We start from the raw sequence: 20,710 nt of genomic DNA on the forward strand, positions 1-20,710 counted from the left end.
ATAATACATGAAAGTGTTCTATGTGCATGCAGTCCTATTATATCATGTTGGCTGGTGAAGACTGGAATATGGTTGCTCAAGGCTAGTTAAGATGTTTTGATCATTTTCAATGAGAGGTGCCTGTGGTTTGATTTGGGTCTTTGTTGACTATCAGACCACTAATATAGTCCTCTACTAGTAATATCATTTCTTTGTTTTCTGTCACTCTGCTGTCGAAGTTTAAGAGATTTTAGAGTTTAAGAGGTTTTTGAGTGGTGCCATCCACCAAATCAGCCTTAAATACTGCATTATCACAATCATCATTCTCATAATCAAAGTGAAATATAATACCTGAAAAAGTCAAATTTTTGTGTTTTCAGGAGAAGCAGCGCTTCTTGACTGATGTCCTTCATGAGGTGATGCTGCTGGATGGCCTAAGTTCCTCCCATCCAATCTCCCAGGAAGTGGAACAAGCGACAGACATTGACCGCGTCTTTGACTGGATTGCCTACAAAAAAGTAAGAAGCCACTTTCAACAGAACTAAGATTGTTACACTATAAATGTACCTGTGTGATCATGCTCTCCTGTGAATGTTTGAATACCTCTTCAATGTGTTCTTTTTTATTATTAATAATAATAATAATAATAATAATTATTATTATTATTATTATTATTATTATTATTATTATTAATGTAAATAATAATATTTTAACAATAAAACGTCAATATGTTCTTGTATTTAAAGCAGACTTGGATTAACTTATAAAGGGAGATCTTCAGCTGCCCTTTGGTTTAGTTTTGGAATCTCTTTTAAACATTATCCATACAGTTGGCTTTTCAAACCATACATTTGCTTCTAGCCAACCACAAACACTAAACTGAAAATTCAAAACTGCTATTCACACTGTCTTCTAATTGTCTGCATACTTTGACAAATTGGGGTTATATACTTTAAAACAGAAGAGAGCGGCTGGTAGGGCAGCTTTCCACCTCTATTCCTTTGAAGATCAGCGCTGTCTGAACAGTTTATAATGTGGATCTGAGCCAGTCTCTAATTTCAAAGTTCACCAAAGTTGACTCTTATGTACTTTTCCTCCAGTGATCACAGCAACTTCAATGATGATGATGGATGATGATGATGTTTTTAACCGTGTTTGAAAGTGTGTTTTTCTTTGCTCTCCGTAGGGGGCGGCACTGATCCGGATGCTTGCTAACGTGATGGGGCAGCCGCTGTTCCAGAAAGGACTCAATGTAAGTTCTCTTTGCTTTGCAAGTCCAGCTGTGTATACAGAGGTTTTTAAATCAGAGGGAACAGCTGGGTTTCGGGGCTTTGAATTGATTTATCACCAACACAACATGGAAGGATTCATAGAAACACTGTGTGTGTGTGTGTGTGCGTGTGGGTGTGGGTGTGTGTGTTCAGCCATATTTTAGCTAAATCCTAAATGTCTGGGACATGCTGTGCATATAGATGAACAGGGAATAAGTACCTTTGGCTTGCGGGGCATTCTGAGAGGAAGATTTGCCACGTTTTCCTGTCGATATTGTGATCAATTTTAAGTGACCTGAATTTAAGCCAGATGCAGCCAGAGCAACAAAATGCAGATATTAAATACACTTTTAAAATATTCTGAATTTGTAATACTCAAAGCATAGATTTACTGGTAGTGCCGAACAGGAGGTAGGACTTTAGAAATACTTATTATGCATTCCTACTGTCATGGTCTATCATGGTATACCTTGGATAAATCATCAGTCTGTCGCGTGGTTGGAATCAGATGCAGGCAATAATGATTAAATCCTGATTATAAAAAAGTACCCTACATTCCCTAGATTGTTTTTAGTTCTCTCAAAGTTAACTTGGGGAGGGGTTTAAAAAAACTGTCTAAAACACTGGGGAGGAAGAAGTTATTTGGGGACATAGGAGTTATTTTTTGTAGAACTCACAGTTTTAATAGACTTTTTCACTGTAGTTGTGACACACAGTCATGAAGCAATAGCTGTGTTAACTAACTCTGTGTGTTGCATTGTTTGTTGTTCAGCTATATGTGGCTGCTGTGTGACTCTTTGAGGGTTCAAACTGTGATGGTGTCACAGAAACACGAGAGCAGCTGAAGCTCCAATCACACCAACAGGGCCAGGTAGTTCATTGCACAGGGAAACGCTTTGTATCCTCCAAATTGGAAGGAGACTATTTGCAGTTACAGTAAAAATGACAACGTCTGATGTAACATGGATGGAGGTTAAATATAATTTTTACTTGGAATGGAGTTACACAAATATGTACAAATCCTTGTGCACACACACACACACACACACACACACACACACCCACACAGACTCTGTCCTGGTTTTCCTGCAGAAACTGTCAGTGACCTGGAACATACTGAGAGCCAGAGTCTATATAAAATACTGCTGATCCAGCAGCAGAGCAGGGCAAATACATTGTGTGTGTGTGCGTGTGCATGTGTGTGTGTTATGGAGGTCTTCACACATGCATTGTGCTGAGCATTACAACATACTATATAATAAGTTTCAGTCCCCAGCAGAGTAAAAAACTCTCTGGAGAATGTTTGCTTCAGTAGTTTGGTTCGTATTAACGACAACAACAAAGACTTTCTCGATCGTCACCTGTTTGTCAGAGCGTTTCAACACCTAATCAGGTGTTTAGTGAAAAATACAGCGTATAACAAACCATGCTAAACAACTGCAATGCCATGTGACGGAGTCTCATTCTGGTGATTTGTGGCATGACAGGAGCCGTAACCAAAATAATTTATGATCGTCTATGCTTTTCTTACCAAAGATAATACTGTAACTTTCAATGCTTCACGAAAGGAACCTTTGTGACTTTATACGCATGTTAACGTTGATGCATCTGAGAACAGTGAGAAAATCAGCCTTCTGAAAGTCATGGAAAAGACTGACATTTCTGTCTAGTTTTCATGTAGATTTTAATATTGTATATACATGGAAGGAATACTGTACCAAAGGCCCAGGGGCATCAGGCCTCCCTAGCGTTACAAGCTCTGTATACTTAATATTTTCTTGGTGAAAAGCCTTTTACAAATGGAAGCAAATCTATCCCATAATGAGAGGAAAACCAGATGGAGACAAAAAAACACCAAAGAGACACAAAATGAAACGAAAGAGGCACAAAATGACACTAAAGCTCTGTCAAAACAGGAGGCCAAAGAACCATATTTTCTGTGATCTACGAGCTTCTTTTTTGTTGTTCCACTGTGACAAAGATGACTCATATATGTACTAAAACTGTTCTGTGCCTGTTTTAAAGAGAAATAAAACGTTGAGAATATGTTAAACTAGAACACACTGAGGAATTTTTAAACTAGATACTCTGAAATCATTTGAGATGAGATGAATCTCCACAACTGGCCATATGTCTCTATTTCCTATAATTTGTCTTTTTAGGCAGCGTTTAGTGTGATGGATGAAATGCTTTGGGAGCATTTAGGAGTTTTAGGACGTTTGTGAGGATTCTTCAGAGTGCTCTAAGGTTTGTAAATGTTGTGGAACGTAGTGACATCTGGAGTACAGAGATATGGATTTATGGACTTCAGCTCGGGTTAAGTGTACTCCAGCTCAATCAGCTGTGTGAAGATCAAATACTGTGCACGGCCCATATCTGTAGTGTCTCATCAGTTTGGCTTTAATTACCTTAAAGAGCAGACTTTGGCACAAAACATCAATATTGGTTCACCTTTTCTTTATCCCTGATCTCAAAGCCTGACGTGTAGAGCTTTCAGAAAAATCAAAAGTTTCCCAGACTGCTTTTGGACTTGATGTGAAAAGATTGTGATGATTATGGTTGCTCCGGCGTGACTTCAGTGTGGCACAAAACCTGAAACCTCATTAACAGTTATCAATACTTACTGGAGAAGATGTAAATAATGGCCCACAGTGATCACTGGGTTTTAGAGCCTTTCTGAAGCCCCGTGGAGCTTGACTGAAGGTAAAAGTTACAGTTTATGCAAGTCATCTTCAGATGAGGGAAAGCAAGTCCTCATTAGGCTCTAACCCTGCCTGCAACAATAGAAATGCCTTACTTAAACTCCTACACCTACTGATTTGCTCTAATGACCTTTGACTACTCATACCCACAGTATTTGTTACACAGTGCTTATTATCACTGAAAAACATTTGGTTCAAGGTGCATCACACTGTTAAAACTAATGGAGTCAGGCTCTCGGAGTGTGTGTGGGGGCTCTTTTTATCTGCCTTCATGTCAGATATAGTGAAGGTGGCAGAGCCAAACTCCCAAACGCGCTTAGTGTCGTTATCATATGTGTCATCTTGTTCCAATAAAACAGCTCTTGCCTTATCGAGCTCAAAACGCATCACAGCAAATGACTGACTTGGAGGAATCCACGCTAAAACACACAAAGGACACAGGAATCGCTGAGAAGGAGATTAGCGCTCAGCCTCCATAGCTGTTTTGTTATCTAGCAGTACTTCCCTGCCTTTTCCTTGTTTTATTATGAACCAAACCAACTGCCAGCCTCCCTGAGCATTTACAACTCTCAATCCACTGTAGTGGGAGTGACTTTCTTGCTCTGGAAAACAGACTGGGATCAAGTCGGACCCGAATGTCACTACAGAACTGCAGGCTGAAAACAAAGCCACCACACCACTAAGTCTCTGTTGAATGAGAAAATGGCCCTGAGGAGTCTTCATCTTGTTCATTAGCTTGGAAAATGTAACTCAGAGAGTTTGAGATTGAGCCCAAAACTCTTTGGACTTGATATGGGCTCTTCTCCGACTCAAGCACTGCTGGCTCATCCTGTCACTGACTTTCAAATGTACAGTTTCAAACACGTGTAAATGTTCCTCTCAAAAGGCTTTTCAGAAATTCATTCAGACATAGGTATCATTACATTTCCACCTGAGAGAATACCCCTGAATTCAGCCAGTTACAGCTTCACAACTGCATGGCCAAAATGAACAACCTTGTGCACTGTGGATAAGAGGAGACTTGGGAGAGTTTTGAGATGTAATATGTCCCCATACTCCCATCACCAGGTCAGTGTGACATCCAATAAAGTGCATCAGAAGTTGACATTTTTACTTTTGCTTAATAAAAACGGTAAATTAGAGCCTGGTGTAAATAACAGCCTGGTGTTATAGACCCTACTTTAAAAAAATTATGCTTCCTTAGATTGTAGTCATTGTACTGCCATCGGCATCCTTTTATAAATGGTTTTGGCTTCCATCCATCCGCTTCCTACTGGAGCACCAATCACTGTCGTGATTTCTTTGTTTTTCTTTTTTCTTTTGTAATACCAAGCCAGCTAACAAAGGTAACATCTATGTGGGGAAAATACTGGAGCCTGAACCACCCCCAATCCTTGTTTTCAGAGCAGAGATGGCAGTAGCAGAAAATGTGAAGTAACTTCACCTGCACAGCCCTGCATCCAGAAAGTATGGTCATATTAAATTTGTAAATGGAAATATCTTGTTCCAGTGGCATCATTAATAAGTCATTGTACATATATGGCACGTACTGTGGCCAGGGTTCAAATACATGTCACAGTGAAGGGTGCTAGACATTGTGAATGAGTCCTTGCAACCTTGTGCTGCCTGCTGAGAACCAAATAATCAAAAATGTGCTCAGGGACACGGTAATAAAGGACTCACTTCATTTTTCTGATTCATTGGTAGAGAAAAAGTGCTAACTGTGATCATCTTATTTCCAGATGAAATATGAGGATGGGGAAAAGATGGTTGTTGTATCAAGGTTTCCAAATTCTCTGTTGTGAACTGCATGGTCACAATGTGGAAGGGAAAAAATCAGCAAATAATTATTGCAGAAATGTGATTATAGCAGAAAAAGGCATGATTATATCCCAGAAAGTCGATTCTGTTCATGTCAATGTTGCGTTTTTAGTGGGAGAAATGTTTTATTACTCATCCAAGTGACTTCTTCAGTCTTCTTACAGATGAACAGAATCAGCTTTCTGGGATTTCATAACATGGATGAATGTGCATGCATCAAGATGATACAACAGATACATCACATCATAACAGTGTTGCTTAAACTCTGCTTTGTTTCATTGTTTTCAGGATTATTTGCTGAGTCACATGTACAGCAACGCTGCCAGAGACGACCTGTGGAGGAAACTGTCTCAGGTAACCCTCACCTGACTTTATGTCTGTCTGGTATTTAAACCTTGTGTAGTTCCCTGGCCCAAAGGCACAGAGGCAGAGCATTACCACTTTTAATGTTAGTGCCTTGCTCAGTAGCAGGTATTAAAACCTGTAACTATTCCTCACCTGGCTCTGTTGGGACAGAGCTGCCAGACTGATTGAAGCTGTTCATTCTTTAATAAAGCACTTCTAATGAAGATGCTCATTATCACCTGACTTAGTGAGGAGCCTGTCGCTGTGGTAACATGACTGGCAGGCAGAGGTGGAGCTTGTTTTCTTGTTTGTCCGACACAGGAGGGGCAATGATTTGATTAATTGAGCGTCACCTCTGTTAGCACTGTCCATTAGACTGACACTGCTCTTTAATTAGCTGCCAGTCTGATGTCTAATTACCTCAAGGTCAATTTTCTCCCACAAATTTAATCACTGATTTGATGTGTGTAAATTGGTCATTATTAGTCATTGATCCTTTACACTACCTGTGTGTTTGATTCTGCTTTAAAGGCCATGCGCTCAGAGGGCCGAGACATTGATATCGGGGAGATGATGGACAGGTGGACTCTACAAATGGGCTACCCTGTTGTCACCATCAGCAAGAACCAATCAGAGCAGCTCCCTACGTATTACATCACAGTCAGCCAGGAGCACTTCCTGTATGGAGAGGAAGTCAGAAAAAACAACAGGTGAGGGAAATGAAAGCTGTCAGATCTTTTAATATTCTGTTATTTCTCAGAGATTATAATAAACTATACGTCATTTTATTAAACTTACTTTGATGCACCCAAGAGTGATGGAAGCTCTACAGTAACAAGATGGCAGTTATAATCAAGTGTAGCCAAGCTAACAAACTAGCACGACAAAACATTCTGTTCTGTTAGCCTGCAGTCTAATGTTCATTCGATACCCGATAGAAACAGAGAACTACGTGCCTTGGTGGCACTAGTGGGTTGAGCACAAAATTACTGCAATGAACTTAGTATCACGAAATTTCAGGAGAACTGTACTTTGGACAGACAAAACCAAAGTGGAGATGTCTGTACATAATGCATATCTGGAGAAAACCAAACACAGCATGTCAGCACAAACACCTCAAATACTCCTTCAGAGTGATGTGAGAGGCTGAGAAAAATCATACAAAAATCAAGTACCTCAAGTAAATGCTACTAAAGAAAGTTCTATAAGCTGGTGAATCAAAGACTAAGTTGGTTTTTCATAGGCCACACTCAGGGAAACTCTCTTTTTCACTGTATGCTTTCAGACGTGGCTACCTTATGATTGACAGGTTTTTACTGTACAAGCCACCACTCTGTCACCAGGTTCAGTCAGCTCTAGTTGAGCAATCAACAGGAGACTTAAAAGCGATGTGTGCTGTCACTATGGCTACCAGCAGTGCATGACTGCAGAATCTTTGAAATATTTGTGGTCCTTTTTTGTAAGTGTATCCAACTTATGCATAAAAAGTTTGGTTAAGCAAGTTTGAAAAATGTTAGTTTGTTAGTCACTCTGGTTTGTCCATATGGCCTTTCTACAAATGCTGCTCTTTGGTTGGACCTAATTTGTAGCTCTAAGAATAGGCATTATGGAGCTGGAGTCTCTGGACACTAGTTGGCCTTTAGACTGCTAGTCCTGTTCCTGACACGTCTCTCCATCTGTTCTTCATTCAGTCATTCACCGCTGAAACAATTCTCCTGAAACCCCTCATTTCACGCTACATTAGGCACTAAGTTTGTCTTTCAGTGATCTTGCTGGATTTTTTTCCTGAAAAGGCACTTTTCCTGTTTCTCCTCACATTCTTTACCACCTTTACATCTTTTATATTTCATTTATATTTGATTCCCATCATGTTTTATTCACATCTTTTACAACCTTTGGAGTTTACTCTCTTCTGTTTTATCGACCCACTTTCTTTTCCATCAATACTTCATCAGCTCCCTTCCTTTTTTTGTTTTTTTTATTTTTACCTGTTCTTGTTTTCTCCCATCATTTATTTCCAGGTCTTTCTCTCTCTTCAGTCTGTCATGTTTTTGTACAGTAGTTGACATTTACAATCACTCTGACCTGCTCAGTTTCTCAAAAAAAGTTTCCTCAGCTTTTCTTATGTTATGTTCTTTTTCTTGTCTTTCATGTGGAGTCTTTTGTGTTTCACTTGAGCTGAGAATCACTCTCGAGGTCTCATCAGCTGATGAACTGAAGCTGTTTGTTGTAGGTGGAGTTGAAATCTTTCTTTTGCTCTTGTTGAGTCTCGCGGGGCTGCGTTCAGACACACTCAGCTGTCCCGGGGCATTCACCAACACTAAAAAGAAACTGCTGCTGTGCTTTTAGTTGATTCGGCGTCACGGCTGAGTGCAGCCGGGGCTGATGCTGCTGTTTGATCCAGCGGAGCTGTGTTTAGAAGCAGAGCAGTGTCCCGCAGTGTACACACTGTTGACTCAAGCCCAGACTGCTTTATTTAATTATTTATTGTCAGTATTATTTTCATGAGAAAAGAACTCTTGGACATGCACTAAATTATGTGCCGGTTGTCCAGTCCTTCAGTAACTTGGGAACTCACAACTTTGTACCTTTCTGGAGCTAAAATACTGATGTGGGTTCATCCAGAGTACGATCATTTTGCTGAAGGTTTTTGAAGCAGTTAAACTGGCTGCTTTTCCTGGGATTCAATAGTTTTTCTTACACAAGCTTTAAATTTTTGTTGTACAGTTCAGACAGTTGTTGTCGACACTTTCAGTCTCCAGTTCTTTTGATGGGACACTGTATGAAGGATCAATATCTGACACTTTTGCTGTTTTGCTGTTTTCTATTATTACTTAAACAAGTCAGCTGTAGAATGACAAGAAATCAGGGCTGAATTCTGTCGGAAAAAGCTCCTGATCATCGCTTCACCCTCATGGTGTGTTTAGACCAAACGCAAATCCCTCTTTCCCCATGATTACATACAGAGATACAAAATTTGAGCCACTGTCTTAAGTCATCTTTTATGGACAACCAGCCCTGTATCATTCAGCTTTGATATGGAAACAGAAAAAAATAGGAAGGGAAAAGTTTGTAAAATCAGTGTTTATTATATATCTCACAAGTGTTCATTTCTGTGCAGACGGTACCTTCTTATTTTCCTTTGGCTCTGCTAAAAAATAACGTCTTATCGCAGATTATAATCTGCCATTGAGAACCTCCTGAGCTCTTTTATTAAAAGGTACTTTAATTTAGCAATACACTCCAATTATAACATTACTCCAGTTTTAAAAATTGTATGTTTGCAGGTCAAGTTGACCTGCTCAAACTGAGCATCAGAATAAGGATTAAAGTTGACTGAAGTTACTATGAATATGGCATGATTGTTGCTCATCTGCTGGGATTGTCCTGCACAACCATCTCTAAAGTTTACAGAGAATGGTCCGATGAAAAGAAAACATCCAGTGAGCGGTTGTCTCTGGGCAAAAATGCCTTTTTTATGTCAGAGGTCAGAGGAGACTGCTTAGAGACAACAGTAACTCACATGACCACTTGTTACAAGCAGGGTATGCAAAAGAGCATCTCTGAATGCACAACACATTAAACTTTGAAACAGATGGGGTACAGCAGCAGCAGCAGATCACATCAGGTACAGATGTGGTCCAGAGAGCTTAAATCTTCCTTAAAGCTCAAATCAACTAAATCCAGTAGGGCACCTTTGGGATGTAGTGGAACACGAGACATCATGGATGTGCAGCTGAGAAATCTGCAGCAGTTCACAATGTCTACAGCTTGATGCTGTCATGTCAGTATGGACCTTTGCAGGGTTAACTTGTTATAGCTTAATGTTTGACTTAACCTAACAACACAAGACAAAGTTCTGTTACCTGCAACAATCTTTTCCACTGCTTTTGAAAAGAAGGTATCTGGAGTTCTACAATGGTGCTGATGAGTGAGAACATACATAGACAAGTTTTTCCACTGTTCCCTTGGTTACTGTAGTTATGCATTTCACCACTTTGCTGTTGATGACACCAGCAGAGCACTTTAGGCCCCTGGTCTCATGGAATCTATTTTAGACATGGAGGGCTTTTTATTGAATTGTGTTGGAGTAGTAGGAGTAGTAACTCTGGAAAAAAAACACTAAAAGGGTACCCACTGTATTCCCACATGATGACTAAGGTCGTGACCAAGCATCAGTATGTGCTTGAAAGAAAGCGAGGATGGTTTTGCATAGACTTCAGATCACATAATGAGTTTTAAAATGTATTTTTAAAGTCTCTCACGTAAACCTGGAAAGGCTGGTGTCCACCAAAGTACAGGTTAGCACTCTTGCCTCACAGCAAGAAGGTCCTGAGTTCAGCCTGTGTGGAGTTTGCATGTTCTCCCTGTTTTTGTGTAGGTTCTCTCCAGGTCCTCCCACAACTAACTAGTTGGGTTAGGGCAACTGATAACTCTAAATTGCCCATAGGTGTGAATGGTTGTCTGTCTCTTTGTTAGCCCTGCGACAGAAGTGGACCTGTCCAGGGTTTACCCTGCCTCTCACTCTAAGACAGCTGGGATAGGCTCCAGCCCCCCACGACCCTGACAATGACTAACTAGCATGCTAACTTGACTGCAGCCACTCATAAACTGACATCCAACCAGCTGTCGCATTAGCGTGACAGGCAGTCATCTATGTATCCAATAAATTTAAGTTGGAGAGGAAGCTTTTCATTTACATAACAAAAAAGAAAATCTTTATTTTCAGATTTTTTTTTGGCATTTTGTTAACTTCAGGTGTTAAGGTGACATTTTGAAGATCACGGTTTATTTTTGTCAAATGCATTCTTCTCTTCCTCTGGTGCTGTGCTTGGAGACATTTTAAATTTGGGTCTTTTTATTTTGCCACCATCAAACAACCAGGGAGATAAATGCCTTTAAAAGAACTGAAGTGACAGGCAGTGAGAGAGACGATGAGGACAGCATGAGCTAACGTTAAGGTCGAGGCAATGATACTGAAAATAAATCAAACAGTATCTCAGTCAGGATTTAACAGCTCGTTTCTGTGGTGCCTCGTCAGCTGACAGGTAAACAGTGACATGATTGGAGAAGCAGTGTCTGTGTGCTTGATTTAATGAGCTTTAATGCTAAACAGGACAGTGATGAATTATTCATGAGTCCACAAAACCACAGTTGAAGGAAGTATTTATATACTGCTTTACCCTTATGAGCCAGATAAGTATGACTAAACAAATGTACCAGAAAAAGCTCTTCTTCTTCTTTTGGCTGCTCGCTTTAGAGGCCACCACAGCAGATCACCTCCATCTCACAGTATTCCAGTATCCTCCTCTGACAAACCAATCCTCTGCAAATCCTGCTTCACTACATCCATGAGTCTTTTCCTCCTGCCTGGCAGCTCTATATTCAACATTATGTCCAATATATGCACTATCCCTCCTCTGCACATGTCCAAACCATCTCAGCCTTGACTGTCTCCAAATGGCTCAACCTGAGTCACCCTGATGTACTAATGTCTAATCCTGTCCATTCTGGTCACTCCCAATAAAAATCTTAGCATCTTCAACTCTGTCACCTCTAGCTCGACCTTCCTTCTTCTTGTTAGTCAGACAGAGGAAGCAATAGTGAAATAAAAAAAGTTACAGAAGCCAGAAATTTAGAAAAAAGAGACCCTATAACTGTCTGCCACACCAGACATCCATGGGACATCACATCGGTTTTGGAGAGGTCAGCACTGACTTTTTGTCAGACCCCACACTCACAGGGAAAAGTCTTCTTCAAAGCTCATTGCATCACCACACATAACTAACGTTGCGGACTACTTTGTGATTTGCTTGATCTGGTCTCAAAAGTGTATTTGCCCAAAATCTCCTCAAATGCATCCTTAAAAGAGCCTTGAAAAAGTAAACACAACACCTATTGGTTTGTGAATTCACATTTTAAAAACTTGACTTTAATATAATGTCCATTGAAATGTGGACTTTTTTAAAGGAAGAGGTGTCACAAAAGTTTATCAAGTTATTCACTACTGCTACCAAACTTTTCAAGCATAGCTAGATAGCTTAAAAAGGTTTACAAACTCACTCACCAGACTAGACTTCTTTAAAGAGCTAGAATGATTATTCTTCAGATAAATCCATTAAACATAGTCAATATGTATATAATATTATATATTCTGAGGTCTTGTTTAATTAGCAGATGTGATGGCTAGCAGACAGTTAGCTGTATTTAATCCTTAATGCAATTCAAACAGCTGGGTGCTAAAATCTTCCTGAGCTCTATACAGTTTCTGTTAGGGTGAGCTGTAGCTTTAGACACAAAAACTATCATTTTTCGTTGTTTGCTTTTTTTTGTTTTTACCAGGCTATAAGTATGTTTATTTCCACTGCAAATTTGGGCTTTTTAACATGGGAGTCTATGGGGACGATTGGCTTTAGGAGCTCGCCTCAAGTGGCCATTTGAAGAACTTTAGTTATTAACACTCCGGGAATATACTTTTTTTTTCTTTTTTTTTCTTCATCCATTCATAAAAAAATGTTCCCTACGCCAGATTTAATATGAAAATAAAATTGAACTCTCATAGACATCTCTATTTTTCCATCAACCTATTTGGTGTCTTGTCAAAAGTCAGATAAATTTCACCATCTGCTGAGCTTAACTGCAGTGACTACCCAGTAATTACACTTGCAGATATCTAAAGTAAAATGAACAGAGGAACATTTATGTTGTTTCTGCAGGTGCATTTTGAAGGCCCTTTAACAGCTGTCTATACAGAGATTGTTTGTTTCTTGCACATCTGACAGCATAGATATGACTTTGCTTTCAGTCAGCTACATAACTACCACATGACACATCTTTTGAGGTGTCAAGTCTGGTTTATTCCTTATAAGTGTGTATATATGGTGGTTATTTACACAACTGGAAGTGTTGCCAGAACAAAAACAGAAAACCCTACAGAGAGTAGTCTCATAGTAGAGTGAGTCTAGAGTCTAGAGTAGTTTGTCACATGATTTATAAGATATGTGAACTGGTCCCACAATCATCCACAAACCTTTTGTGTTTTGCTCAACAGTATATTGGATATTAACACAAAATGAATAGTCTAGAGTCCTGCTACAAGCTGTGGGTAGTGATTGAAATAAGATTGAGGATACAAGCAGTGGAAATGAGCTTCCTCAGAAGGTTGCTTAGAACCACCTTTAGAGAAATGGTGAAGTGCTCAGTTATTTGGGAGAAGGTTCAGGGTAGGAATACTGGTCTCCACCATCAGACAGAAACAGTGAAGGTAGGGTTTGGGTATCTGACTAGGATTCCTCCTGGTTGTTTCCTCGGTAAAACTTGAGTGCCCTGTTTGATACTCCTTCATAAACTCTTTCCTGTGTTGACACAGCATCAAACATTGGTGATTGTCAAGTTCTACTTATAAATAATCATCTGAATATGAATGATCACTTTGTTCTTAATGGTTCCCCCCAGAGTTTCTGGCTCTGCTAGCTCTGGGTGCTAGGGAAACTATAAGTGCCCATTTGTAAATCGTCCTCAGGGCATCTTGTGTTCCAACACAGAGTAGTCATGTAGTCATGAATAATTTGGTGCTTGTCACTGAGTTTTATGGTAATTTTATGGTGTGGTCTGTGTTAAGTGCTGTTTTGTGTTAATTTTGTGGCACACACAAATTGCCCTCTGTGTCTGGAAGTTGTGAAGTGACCTAGAAGCTTTGGGTTGTTTTATGCCACGAGACGCTGCATGTCTCTCATTTTTATTCCCGACAGCCCACGTCTGTCGAGCCATTATCGAGCTGATATTGTGGCTTCTGATCCTGGCATTAGAGGAGCGGGTAGGTGTATTTTTGATCATAAAGGTTTTGATTTTATCTGACTCGGAGACACTTGGAACGACAAGTCTAAATGGGGTCAACATGTTCTTTAATGGAGGAAGATGAGCAGAGAGGTGAAGGCTGTCTGAAGAGTTTCTAAAGTTTCCCTCTTTGAATAGATCACTGCAGTCATGCTGCGTTTCTCTCTACCTCCAGCATGAATGTGTGTGTTTCACTTGGTTTCTGCCTTTGATGAATAAACCATAAACTCTGAGGACACACACACTTGCATCAATATTAATAAACACATTCTGCTGTCCAGGCTGTGGATTGTGTGTCTTCCAGTGTGTGTCTCTGTGGGTGTGTATGTGTGTGTGGTTTAGCTCCACTCCTGTCAATCACATTGATATAAATATCAGATAAAGTATTTGCTTGCTAGGCAGTGGTATTGATCCACTGTAGCCTGCAGCGACAAATGGCTATTATAGGAATAGTAAATGGTTCTTTCTCAGGCTGATTGTGTTACAATGACCCCTACTTTACAGTATTCACACACCCACTGCTTAAAAAGGGGAATTGACTGGATGTAAAGTATGTATGTAAAGCTGATTGTTTGCCATTTCTAATGAAAATCCAGTCTAATTAAAATATGAATCAATTTGATCAAAATGAGTCTAATTATAACGTCAGGGCTCTTAACAGTGCTGAAGAGAAACACTCACTTTTAGGACTGTTATTAGTACTTAGTAAATGTTAGGATTAAAATTAGACTTCTAATAAGGGAAGCATCAAGAAGCTATTTGTTCCTAATGAACTCTAAGACTCAGCTAAATTCTTTCCTCACAGAGCACTATCTGCATGGTTTGGTTTTTGGCCAAAAACATTCACCTCAGACTAACAATAATGCACTCATGATATCATAAATAGTTCTGCAATTCTTTTTGTTTGCTTTATACTTGCAGACTTTTTGCCCATCTCCATGCACATACATCGATCCGGCATAACATTAACATTACCACTTACCTTATATTATGTTGGTCCCCTTTTGCTGCTGAAACAGCCCTGACCCTTTGAGACATGGATCCATGTGTGAGGCATTTAGTTGTTGGCTTTCTTGAAACCAGTCCAGGTGGTGCACATGTTGATCAGTCTCTAGCGACTACTGTATTTACCAGGAGTTGATGTTTTGCCCCTCTGGTTATTTGTGCCAATTCCTTTCTGGGCCCCACTCATGTACTGACGTATGTGCCTGTTCATCTTAGCCACTATGATGCCTGACAGGAACTTCTGTGAAGTGCTGAGACAGGTTATTGGCTGGTAGTTGGATGGGACTGGCCTCTTCTAGGGATCCTTGGGGATCAGGACTGTTCCAGCCTTCAGTTAGCCATTCCTAGTCCGCTTCATCCTTTAGCACTTGGTTCGATTGTGTTGCCAGATGGTCATGACGTCCAGTTCCTCTGCCACTGAGAGTACACCTTGGATTGTCCAGTGGAGAACAGCTGGTTTATGCTTCTGGCTTTAATCTCCCTAGTATAAATCTGTGAGTCTTTGCTTGGCAGTTTCCAGTGTCTCAAGTATGGGCAGCTAGTTGTACTTCTTAGGCATTCATTTCTTCATCACATCTTTCTGCAGCTCTGATAAATGGGCTCCATGTAGAAGTCCCCATCCCCACTGAGGGGTACTGCTCCTTGTGGCCATTCATCTTGCAGCCAAGCATCTCACTGACTGCTGCTGCTATGGTATAGATCAGATGATTGGTTTCAGCAGTGGTCACAGTAGACCAGTAGACAGTAGACCTTCAAGTAACCTCTGAAGGTCTAACAGAAAATGTGAAAAGAGTTACGTAGTACATAGTAATCGGCCACAGAGGAACCAGGTTTCCAGCTTAGCCATGATCCTTGCTTGCCGTAGCATTTGTTTTGTATCCAATCAATCTCTAGTTGTGATAGCAGTTGGAACATTGATCTACTAGTTGTTTCACCTTTCCATTGGGATTACTTGCATAATAGCATTACAACAGCAAGAAATGGTGAATAGGGGGAATCCATTTCTCCTATTCAGTGTTCTAACCCTTGTCCACTTATGCCTTCTTGTCCCAGTAGCTTTCCTCAACACCTGATGTGGACCTTGTTAATCTGGGCAACATCGAAATATATATGAATCATTTAAAGAAATTGAATTCCTGTGTTTCCTCAGGATTCTGTCATACCATTTAGATCACTGAAAGTTTATTCATACAATGTTTTTATCTACTATTATTTATTTCTTATTTGTGCTTTCTCTGAGAAAACCTTGGACTCCATAGCACCAACTAAGCATCGTTTAAACACCATAGGCTTCCTGAGTATCATTGCTGAAACATATCATCCATTTATGACCCCAGTGTATGCATCTTATGATGGCTGTTTCCAGCAGGATCCAACACAGCATCCCAAAATGTTTTTTATTTAACATAACAGCGAGGTCACTCCTCACCACATCTCAATCCAATAGAACACCTTTTGGATGTTGCGTAATGGGATTTTCTCATCTAGCCCACAAATCTGCAGCAATTAGGACCAAAATCACAGAGGAATGTTTCCAACACCCTAAAAGATTAAGGCAGTTATGATAAGAAAGACAGGGTGTGTGTCCAACTTGGTATAAACAACCAAGTACAAAACATTTTTACTGACTATCCAAGCATTCTGAGGTCTCAGCTGTAACCAGGGTCTCTACCCATGAAAACAATGTTAACAGGAAAATGATAAACTGTGGTCATTTTATGAAACTAGTATGGATTCCTATATCACCTGAGGTTAAAACAATGTATTGAACAGATTAAAAAAAAAAAAACCCAAAGTAATATTTGAGCTGCTGCTTCTTTGTGATGAAAGAACCCACCTGAGATGGTCCAGGGATCTGAACAGGAAACCTCCCGTTTTCCAGGCTCCCCGGAGAGCATAACTCACTGGAGAGATTTGGGATGTGTGGTCTGGAAACACGTCTGAATACCTCGGGAAAAACAGGAAAAAGGTTGTTTGGAGAAAAAGGAAATAAGGGCTTAGCCTGTTGTCATGAGGATAAGGAAAAACATGGATGGATGGATGGATGGTTTTGTTGGCAGATTTTCTTATTCAGAGAATCTGAATTGTGTTGCAGTGAATTACTCCCACATTTCATCTGCCTTGCTGCTTCTCAGAAACCGTTTAACTCCTAAATGTCAACCGTTCAGGAAGAAAAACAGCCCAGTTCAATCCCAGCAGCACTGCCATTTTGTGGTAATATAATTGTTTTTTAAAAGCTCGATAGGTTGCAGAATTCACTCAAGCAGTGAAGGGGCATTTCTGTATTGTTCAGATGACAGTGAAAATGTAAAAATCACCCGACTAACTAACCAGAGTTTTCACTGGACAGCACATTTAACCTCCGTTTCTCAGAAAGAGACAATAACCTTCAGTTACTTCCACTTGACTGATGCTTGCTGACTGCTGCAGCTATTACACTCTCACTTCCTGTCCCTCTGTAACACAGTGAGCGTCACTCGCTCCATTTCCAGCTGACTGATGCTGAGAGATCATCACTGACCGTCGCTCTCTCTTCTCTCTGTAATGCCTCTCTATCTGATAACTGAGGCAATAAAACCCAATCCAATTCCACTGACCATTACTGACATCACTCTCTCTCTGTAGTTTACAGTGGCAGGTCCCTCTCACAGTCGCCGTGGGAAACACATCCGCCGTTTGTTCAGAGTCTCTCATCTGGATCAACAACAAGACAGGTACAGTAGTGTGAGTGTAATAATGCTCTGTGCTGCTCTCACGTCTCAGATCATTCATGAAAGTTTGCTCTGCAATCATGACTTAATTATCGTGTTACCTTGAAATGACGAGCCGCTGTCTTGGGATTGTTTTGTTATGCTAACAGAGTAATCTTATTTCCTGATCACAAATTAATTATCTCATTATCTCCAGACATGTAATCTGTAGTTAATGGGCTCAACAAATCGAAGCGAACAGATACAGTTGATTGTTTTGAGGTGTCTCATTTTCAAGGTTAGAGGTCTTTCAGTGCTGGCAGTAAACACCAAACCTCCCACATGTAAATATGGCTAATTCTTCATGTTTTCTTGTCTTTTAAAATAAAGCTTCTTTTTTTTTTATAAATAAAACTCCCTCATTATTTAACAATGAGTAAAACCCACTGTTGTTCAGCTTTTAGAGAAATAAAGGTCACACTTGCTTGTTTTTTTAAAGAATAGCGCGCTCTACAAAGTAGAGCTGCATTTTCTTTGATATTAGGACGATAAAATGACTTCTTACGGAGAACAAAAATTTTCTGTGTTGAAGTGGTGCTTTATCTTTATTAGCTTTTGGAGGAAAGTGTGTTACATGAAAAATAAACCTTTCAGAATAAAGCTTGTTCCTGTTTTGTCTTGCTGGCTGCTTTATGGAATAAAATCCTGCTTGGTTTAGTTTTTTTTTCCTGGAAAACTGAAGCTTCAGATTTTTTAAAGGTAATTCAGCCTGAAGCCCTGTGCCAGTGAAACCAGCTGTAAGACCCCACCACCACCACCACCACCACACAGACACACACAGAGATCAGAGCAGGCACGGTGACAGCAGATATGACGTTTATTAAGTCAGAAACAACATGAAGCAGGAAAAGAGGAGCTTGGGTTGAGGTGAGCTGCAAAGCGGCAGCTTCGGACAGGTTATCACAGTGTATGAGAGTTTCTGATTGGACTCGTCGAAGGTTTCACAGAGCCATCAGCTGATGTGTGCTGACGGTTAGATTAGCTAATGATTAAAGCTGAGCATGACTTTTGGGCATCTCTGAACTAATGCTATTCTCACTTTATGAGTGTTGTCAGAGATGATAACTCTGTTTTCTGGCTTGTTCCCCCTCAGTCTCTTTAGAATGGACGTAATTCAGGCCTATTTTTAAAGAATATACTTTCTATTTCTGTCTTTGCCTAAAATACATCAGGTTCTCATCTTTGGAAAGAGCTAACTTCAGAAGAAGAGTCTGGATTCTGGCATAACTTCACCTATTTGCAATGAGAAGAAAGGAGTCTTAAAGTTCACGACTCAGAGGCAGTTTGTTTCCTATCAAAGGGAATAAGTTGAAGAAGTGGGCCAGACTGGGGTCAGCTGCTATTTTCCCTGTTTTCCTCAGCAGGCTGTTATACACATCCTACAAGCTGTTCTACTAAAGCTTACAACCTAATTTTGCCATCTCTGAGGATATTCACGTTGTCGTGCGAGACGCTGCAATCCTTAAAAGGTTGTGCAGATCGAACAGGCTATTCTTAGCTGGTTGTAGTTTCAAGATGTTTTTTTCTGCTGCACCCATTTTCTATTTATTCTGTGTGTTCCAAGTTTTCTAAAATGTTAGATTGAAATGTGCAAATGGGGTGTCCTCTGTATAAATATTTGGTTTCTATTCTTTTCCAAAACAGAACAAATCCGAGAATTTGGTAAAACCAGATTCAAAATTCTTATTTCATTGTGTTGGCACATTAAAGCCAGATGATTTTTCAGAGAGAATTTTAGAAATCTCTTTTTACTAATCTATAATTCAAAAAATCCTGTAAACAGCCTGGAAAAAAATATTGTGCATGTTTTTTTGGAATAAAACGTTGTATGAATGAGACTGTGAATGATAAATGAAGTGTTATAGACTGCAACAGACTGTCGATACAGATTGTCTTACCATTCCTACAACAGCCTCTCAACCTATGATAAGATGAATGGATTAATGGATTAATATTTTCATTAATATCACCTCAAAATGTCTGCAGTCGATCGCTTATATCAATTTTTCCAAATGTTTATATTTAAATATTAAAATGAGGCACTGTCTAATAAAAGCAATTAATAATTGTCTAATATAGAAAGTAAAATTAAACATTTTGAACATTTTCTTTCAGTTAAAATGAAAGAAGACATTATGAAAACACATAAAAACTCAAAACTGATGAGTTCACGAAAAAAAAGAAAACAAAAAAACAACTTTTAGAGCCATATTTACTAAATGGGCTAAAAGTCAGTCAGTCAGTTTATTTCAATACCAGAAAAAAATCAAAACTTTACTGTTAAATATTGGCACGATTAGTCAGTACCAAAAATATTAGCGTCCCCTCCTCTTACAAGTAATCCTGTCACTGCACTCAATTTAATCCTTACAGTACTTTTACTTATGTCAAAACCCAGTTTGTGCTGGCATAACACAATATTTTACCTTTATTATTATTGGTTGAATGAGAACAGTGTATAAAGTGAGAAACCAACATTTTAATACCATGTAAGTTCATTGAGTGTTATTGTCATTTCACTTCTAAATTTTCAGCCCTAAAAACTGTTTAAAAACCCTACACTATAGGAGTAACTGGAACTGGAATCCTCTGAAGATCCTGACATGTCCATGTCGTCATCTGCGTATCTGATGTTTTTAATGTTTTTGATGTCTTTGTTTTCTCGATGCTTGGATTAAGTGAACAATGTTTTTTTGTTGTGTTGTGTCTCAGAAACCCACAGGATTGGTCAGATGGATGACAGCACATGGTTGGTAGGCAACATCAATCAGACGGGCTACTTCCGCGTGAACTATGACCTCCAGAACTGGAAACTGCTGATTCAGCAGCTGCACACCAACCCCCAGGTAAAACTTGTCTGTATTCAGTACCATCTGCGTTTGTCTGTTGTTTCTCTTTCAGTTTTTCAATCCCTCTTTGCCTGTTGCTCACTTGCAGATTATCTCCGTTGGAAACAGGGCAGGACTTATCGATGATGCTTTTAACCTGGCCAGGTGAGATG

General features: G+C 39.7%; 1 protein-coding gene across 1 annotated transcript in view; it reads left to right on the forward strand.

Moving 5' to 3' along the window:
• Positions 1 to 20,710, forward strand: part of LOC100692659 (thyrotropin-releasing hormone-degrading ectoenzyme) — a 257,284-nt gene that overhangs the window by 202,292 nt on the left and 34,282 nt on the right. The window contains exons 7-13 of the mRNA XM_019347171.2: positions 360 to 497; positions 1,166 to 1,231; positions 6,062 to 6,127; positions 6,650 to 6,828; positions 17,585 to 17,673; positions 20,422 to 20,555; positions 20,647 to 20,702. Of these exons, the coding sequence (XP_019202716.1) occupies positions 360 to 497; positions 1,166 to 1,231; positions 6,062 to 6,127; positions 6,650 to 6,828; positions 17,585 to 17,673; positions 20,422 to 20,555; positions 20,647 to 20,702 (728 nt within the window). The remainder of the gene's footprint in view (positions 1 to 359; positions 498 to 1,165; positions 1,232 to 6,061; positions 6,128 to 6,649; positions 6,829 to 17,584; positions 17,674 to 20,421; positions 20,556 to 20,646; positions 20,703 to 20,710) is intronic.

Source organism: Oreochromis niloticus, linkage group LG17, assembly GCF_001858045.2.
Source record: "Oreochromis niloticus isolate F11D_XX linkage group LG17, O_niloticus_UMD_NMBU, whole genome shotgun sequence".
Lineage (NCBI taxonomy): Eukaryota > Metazoa > Chordata > Actinopteri > Cichliformes > Cichlidae > Oreochromis > Oreochromis niloticus.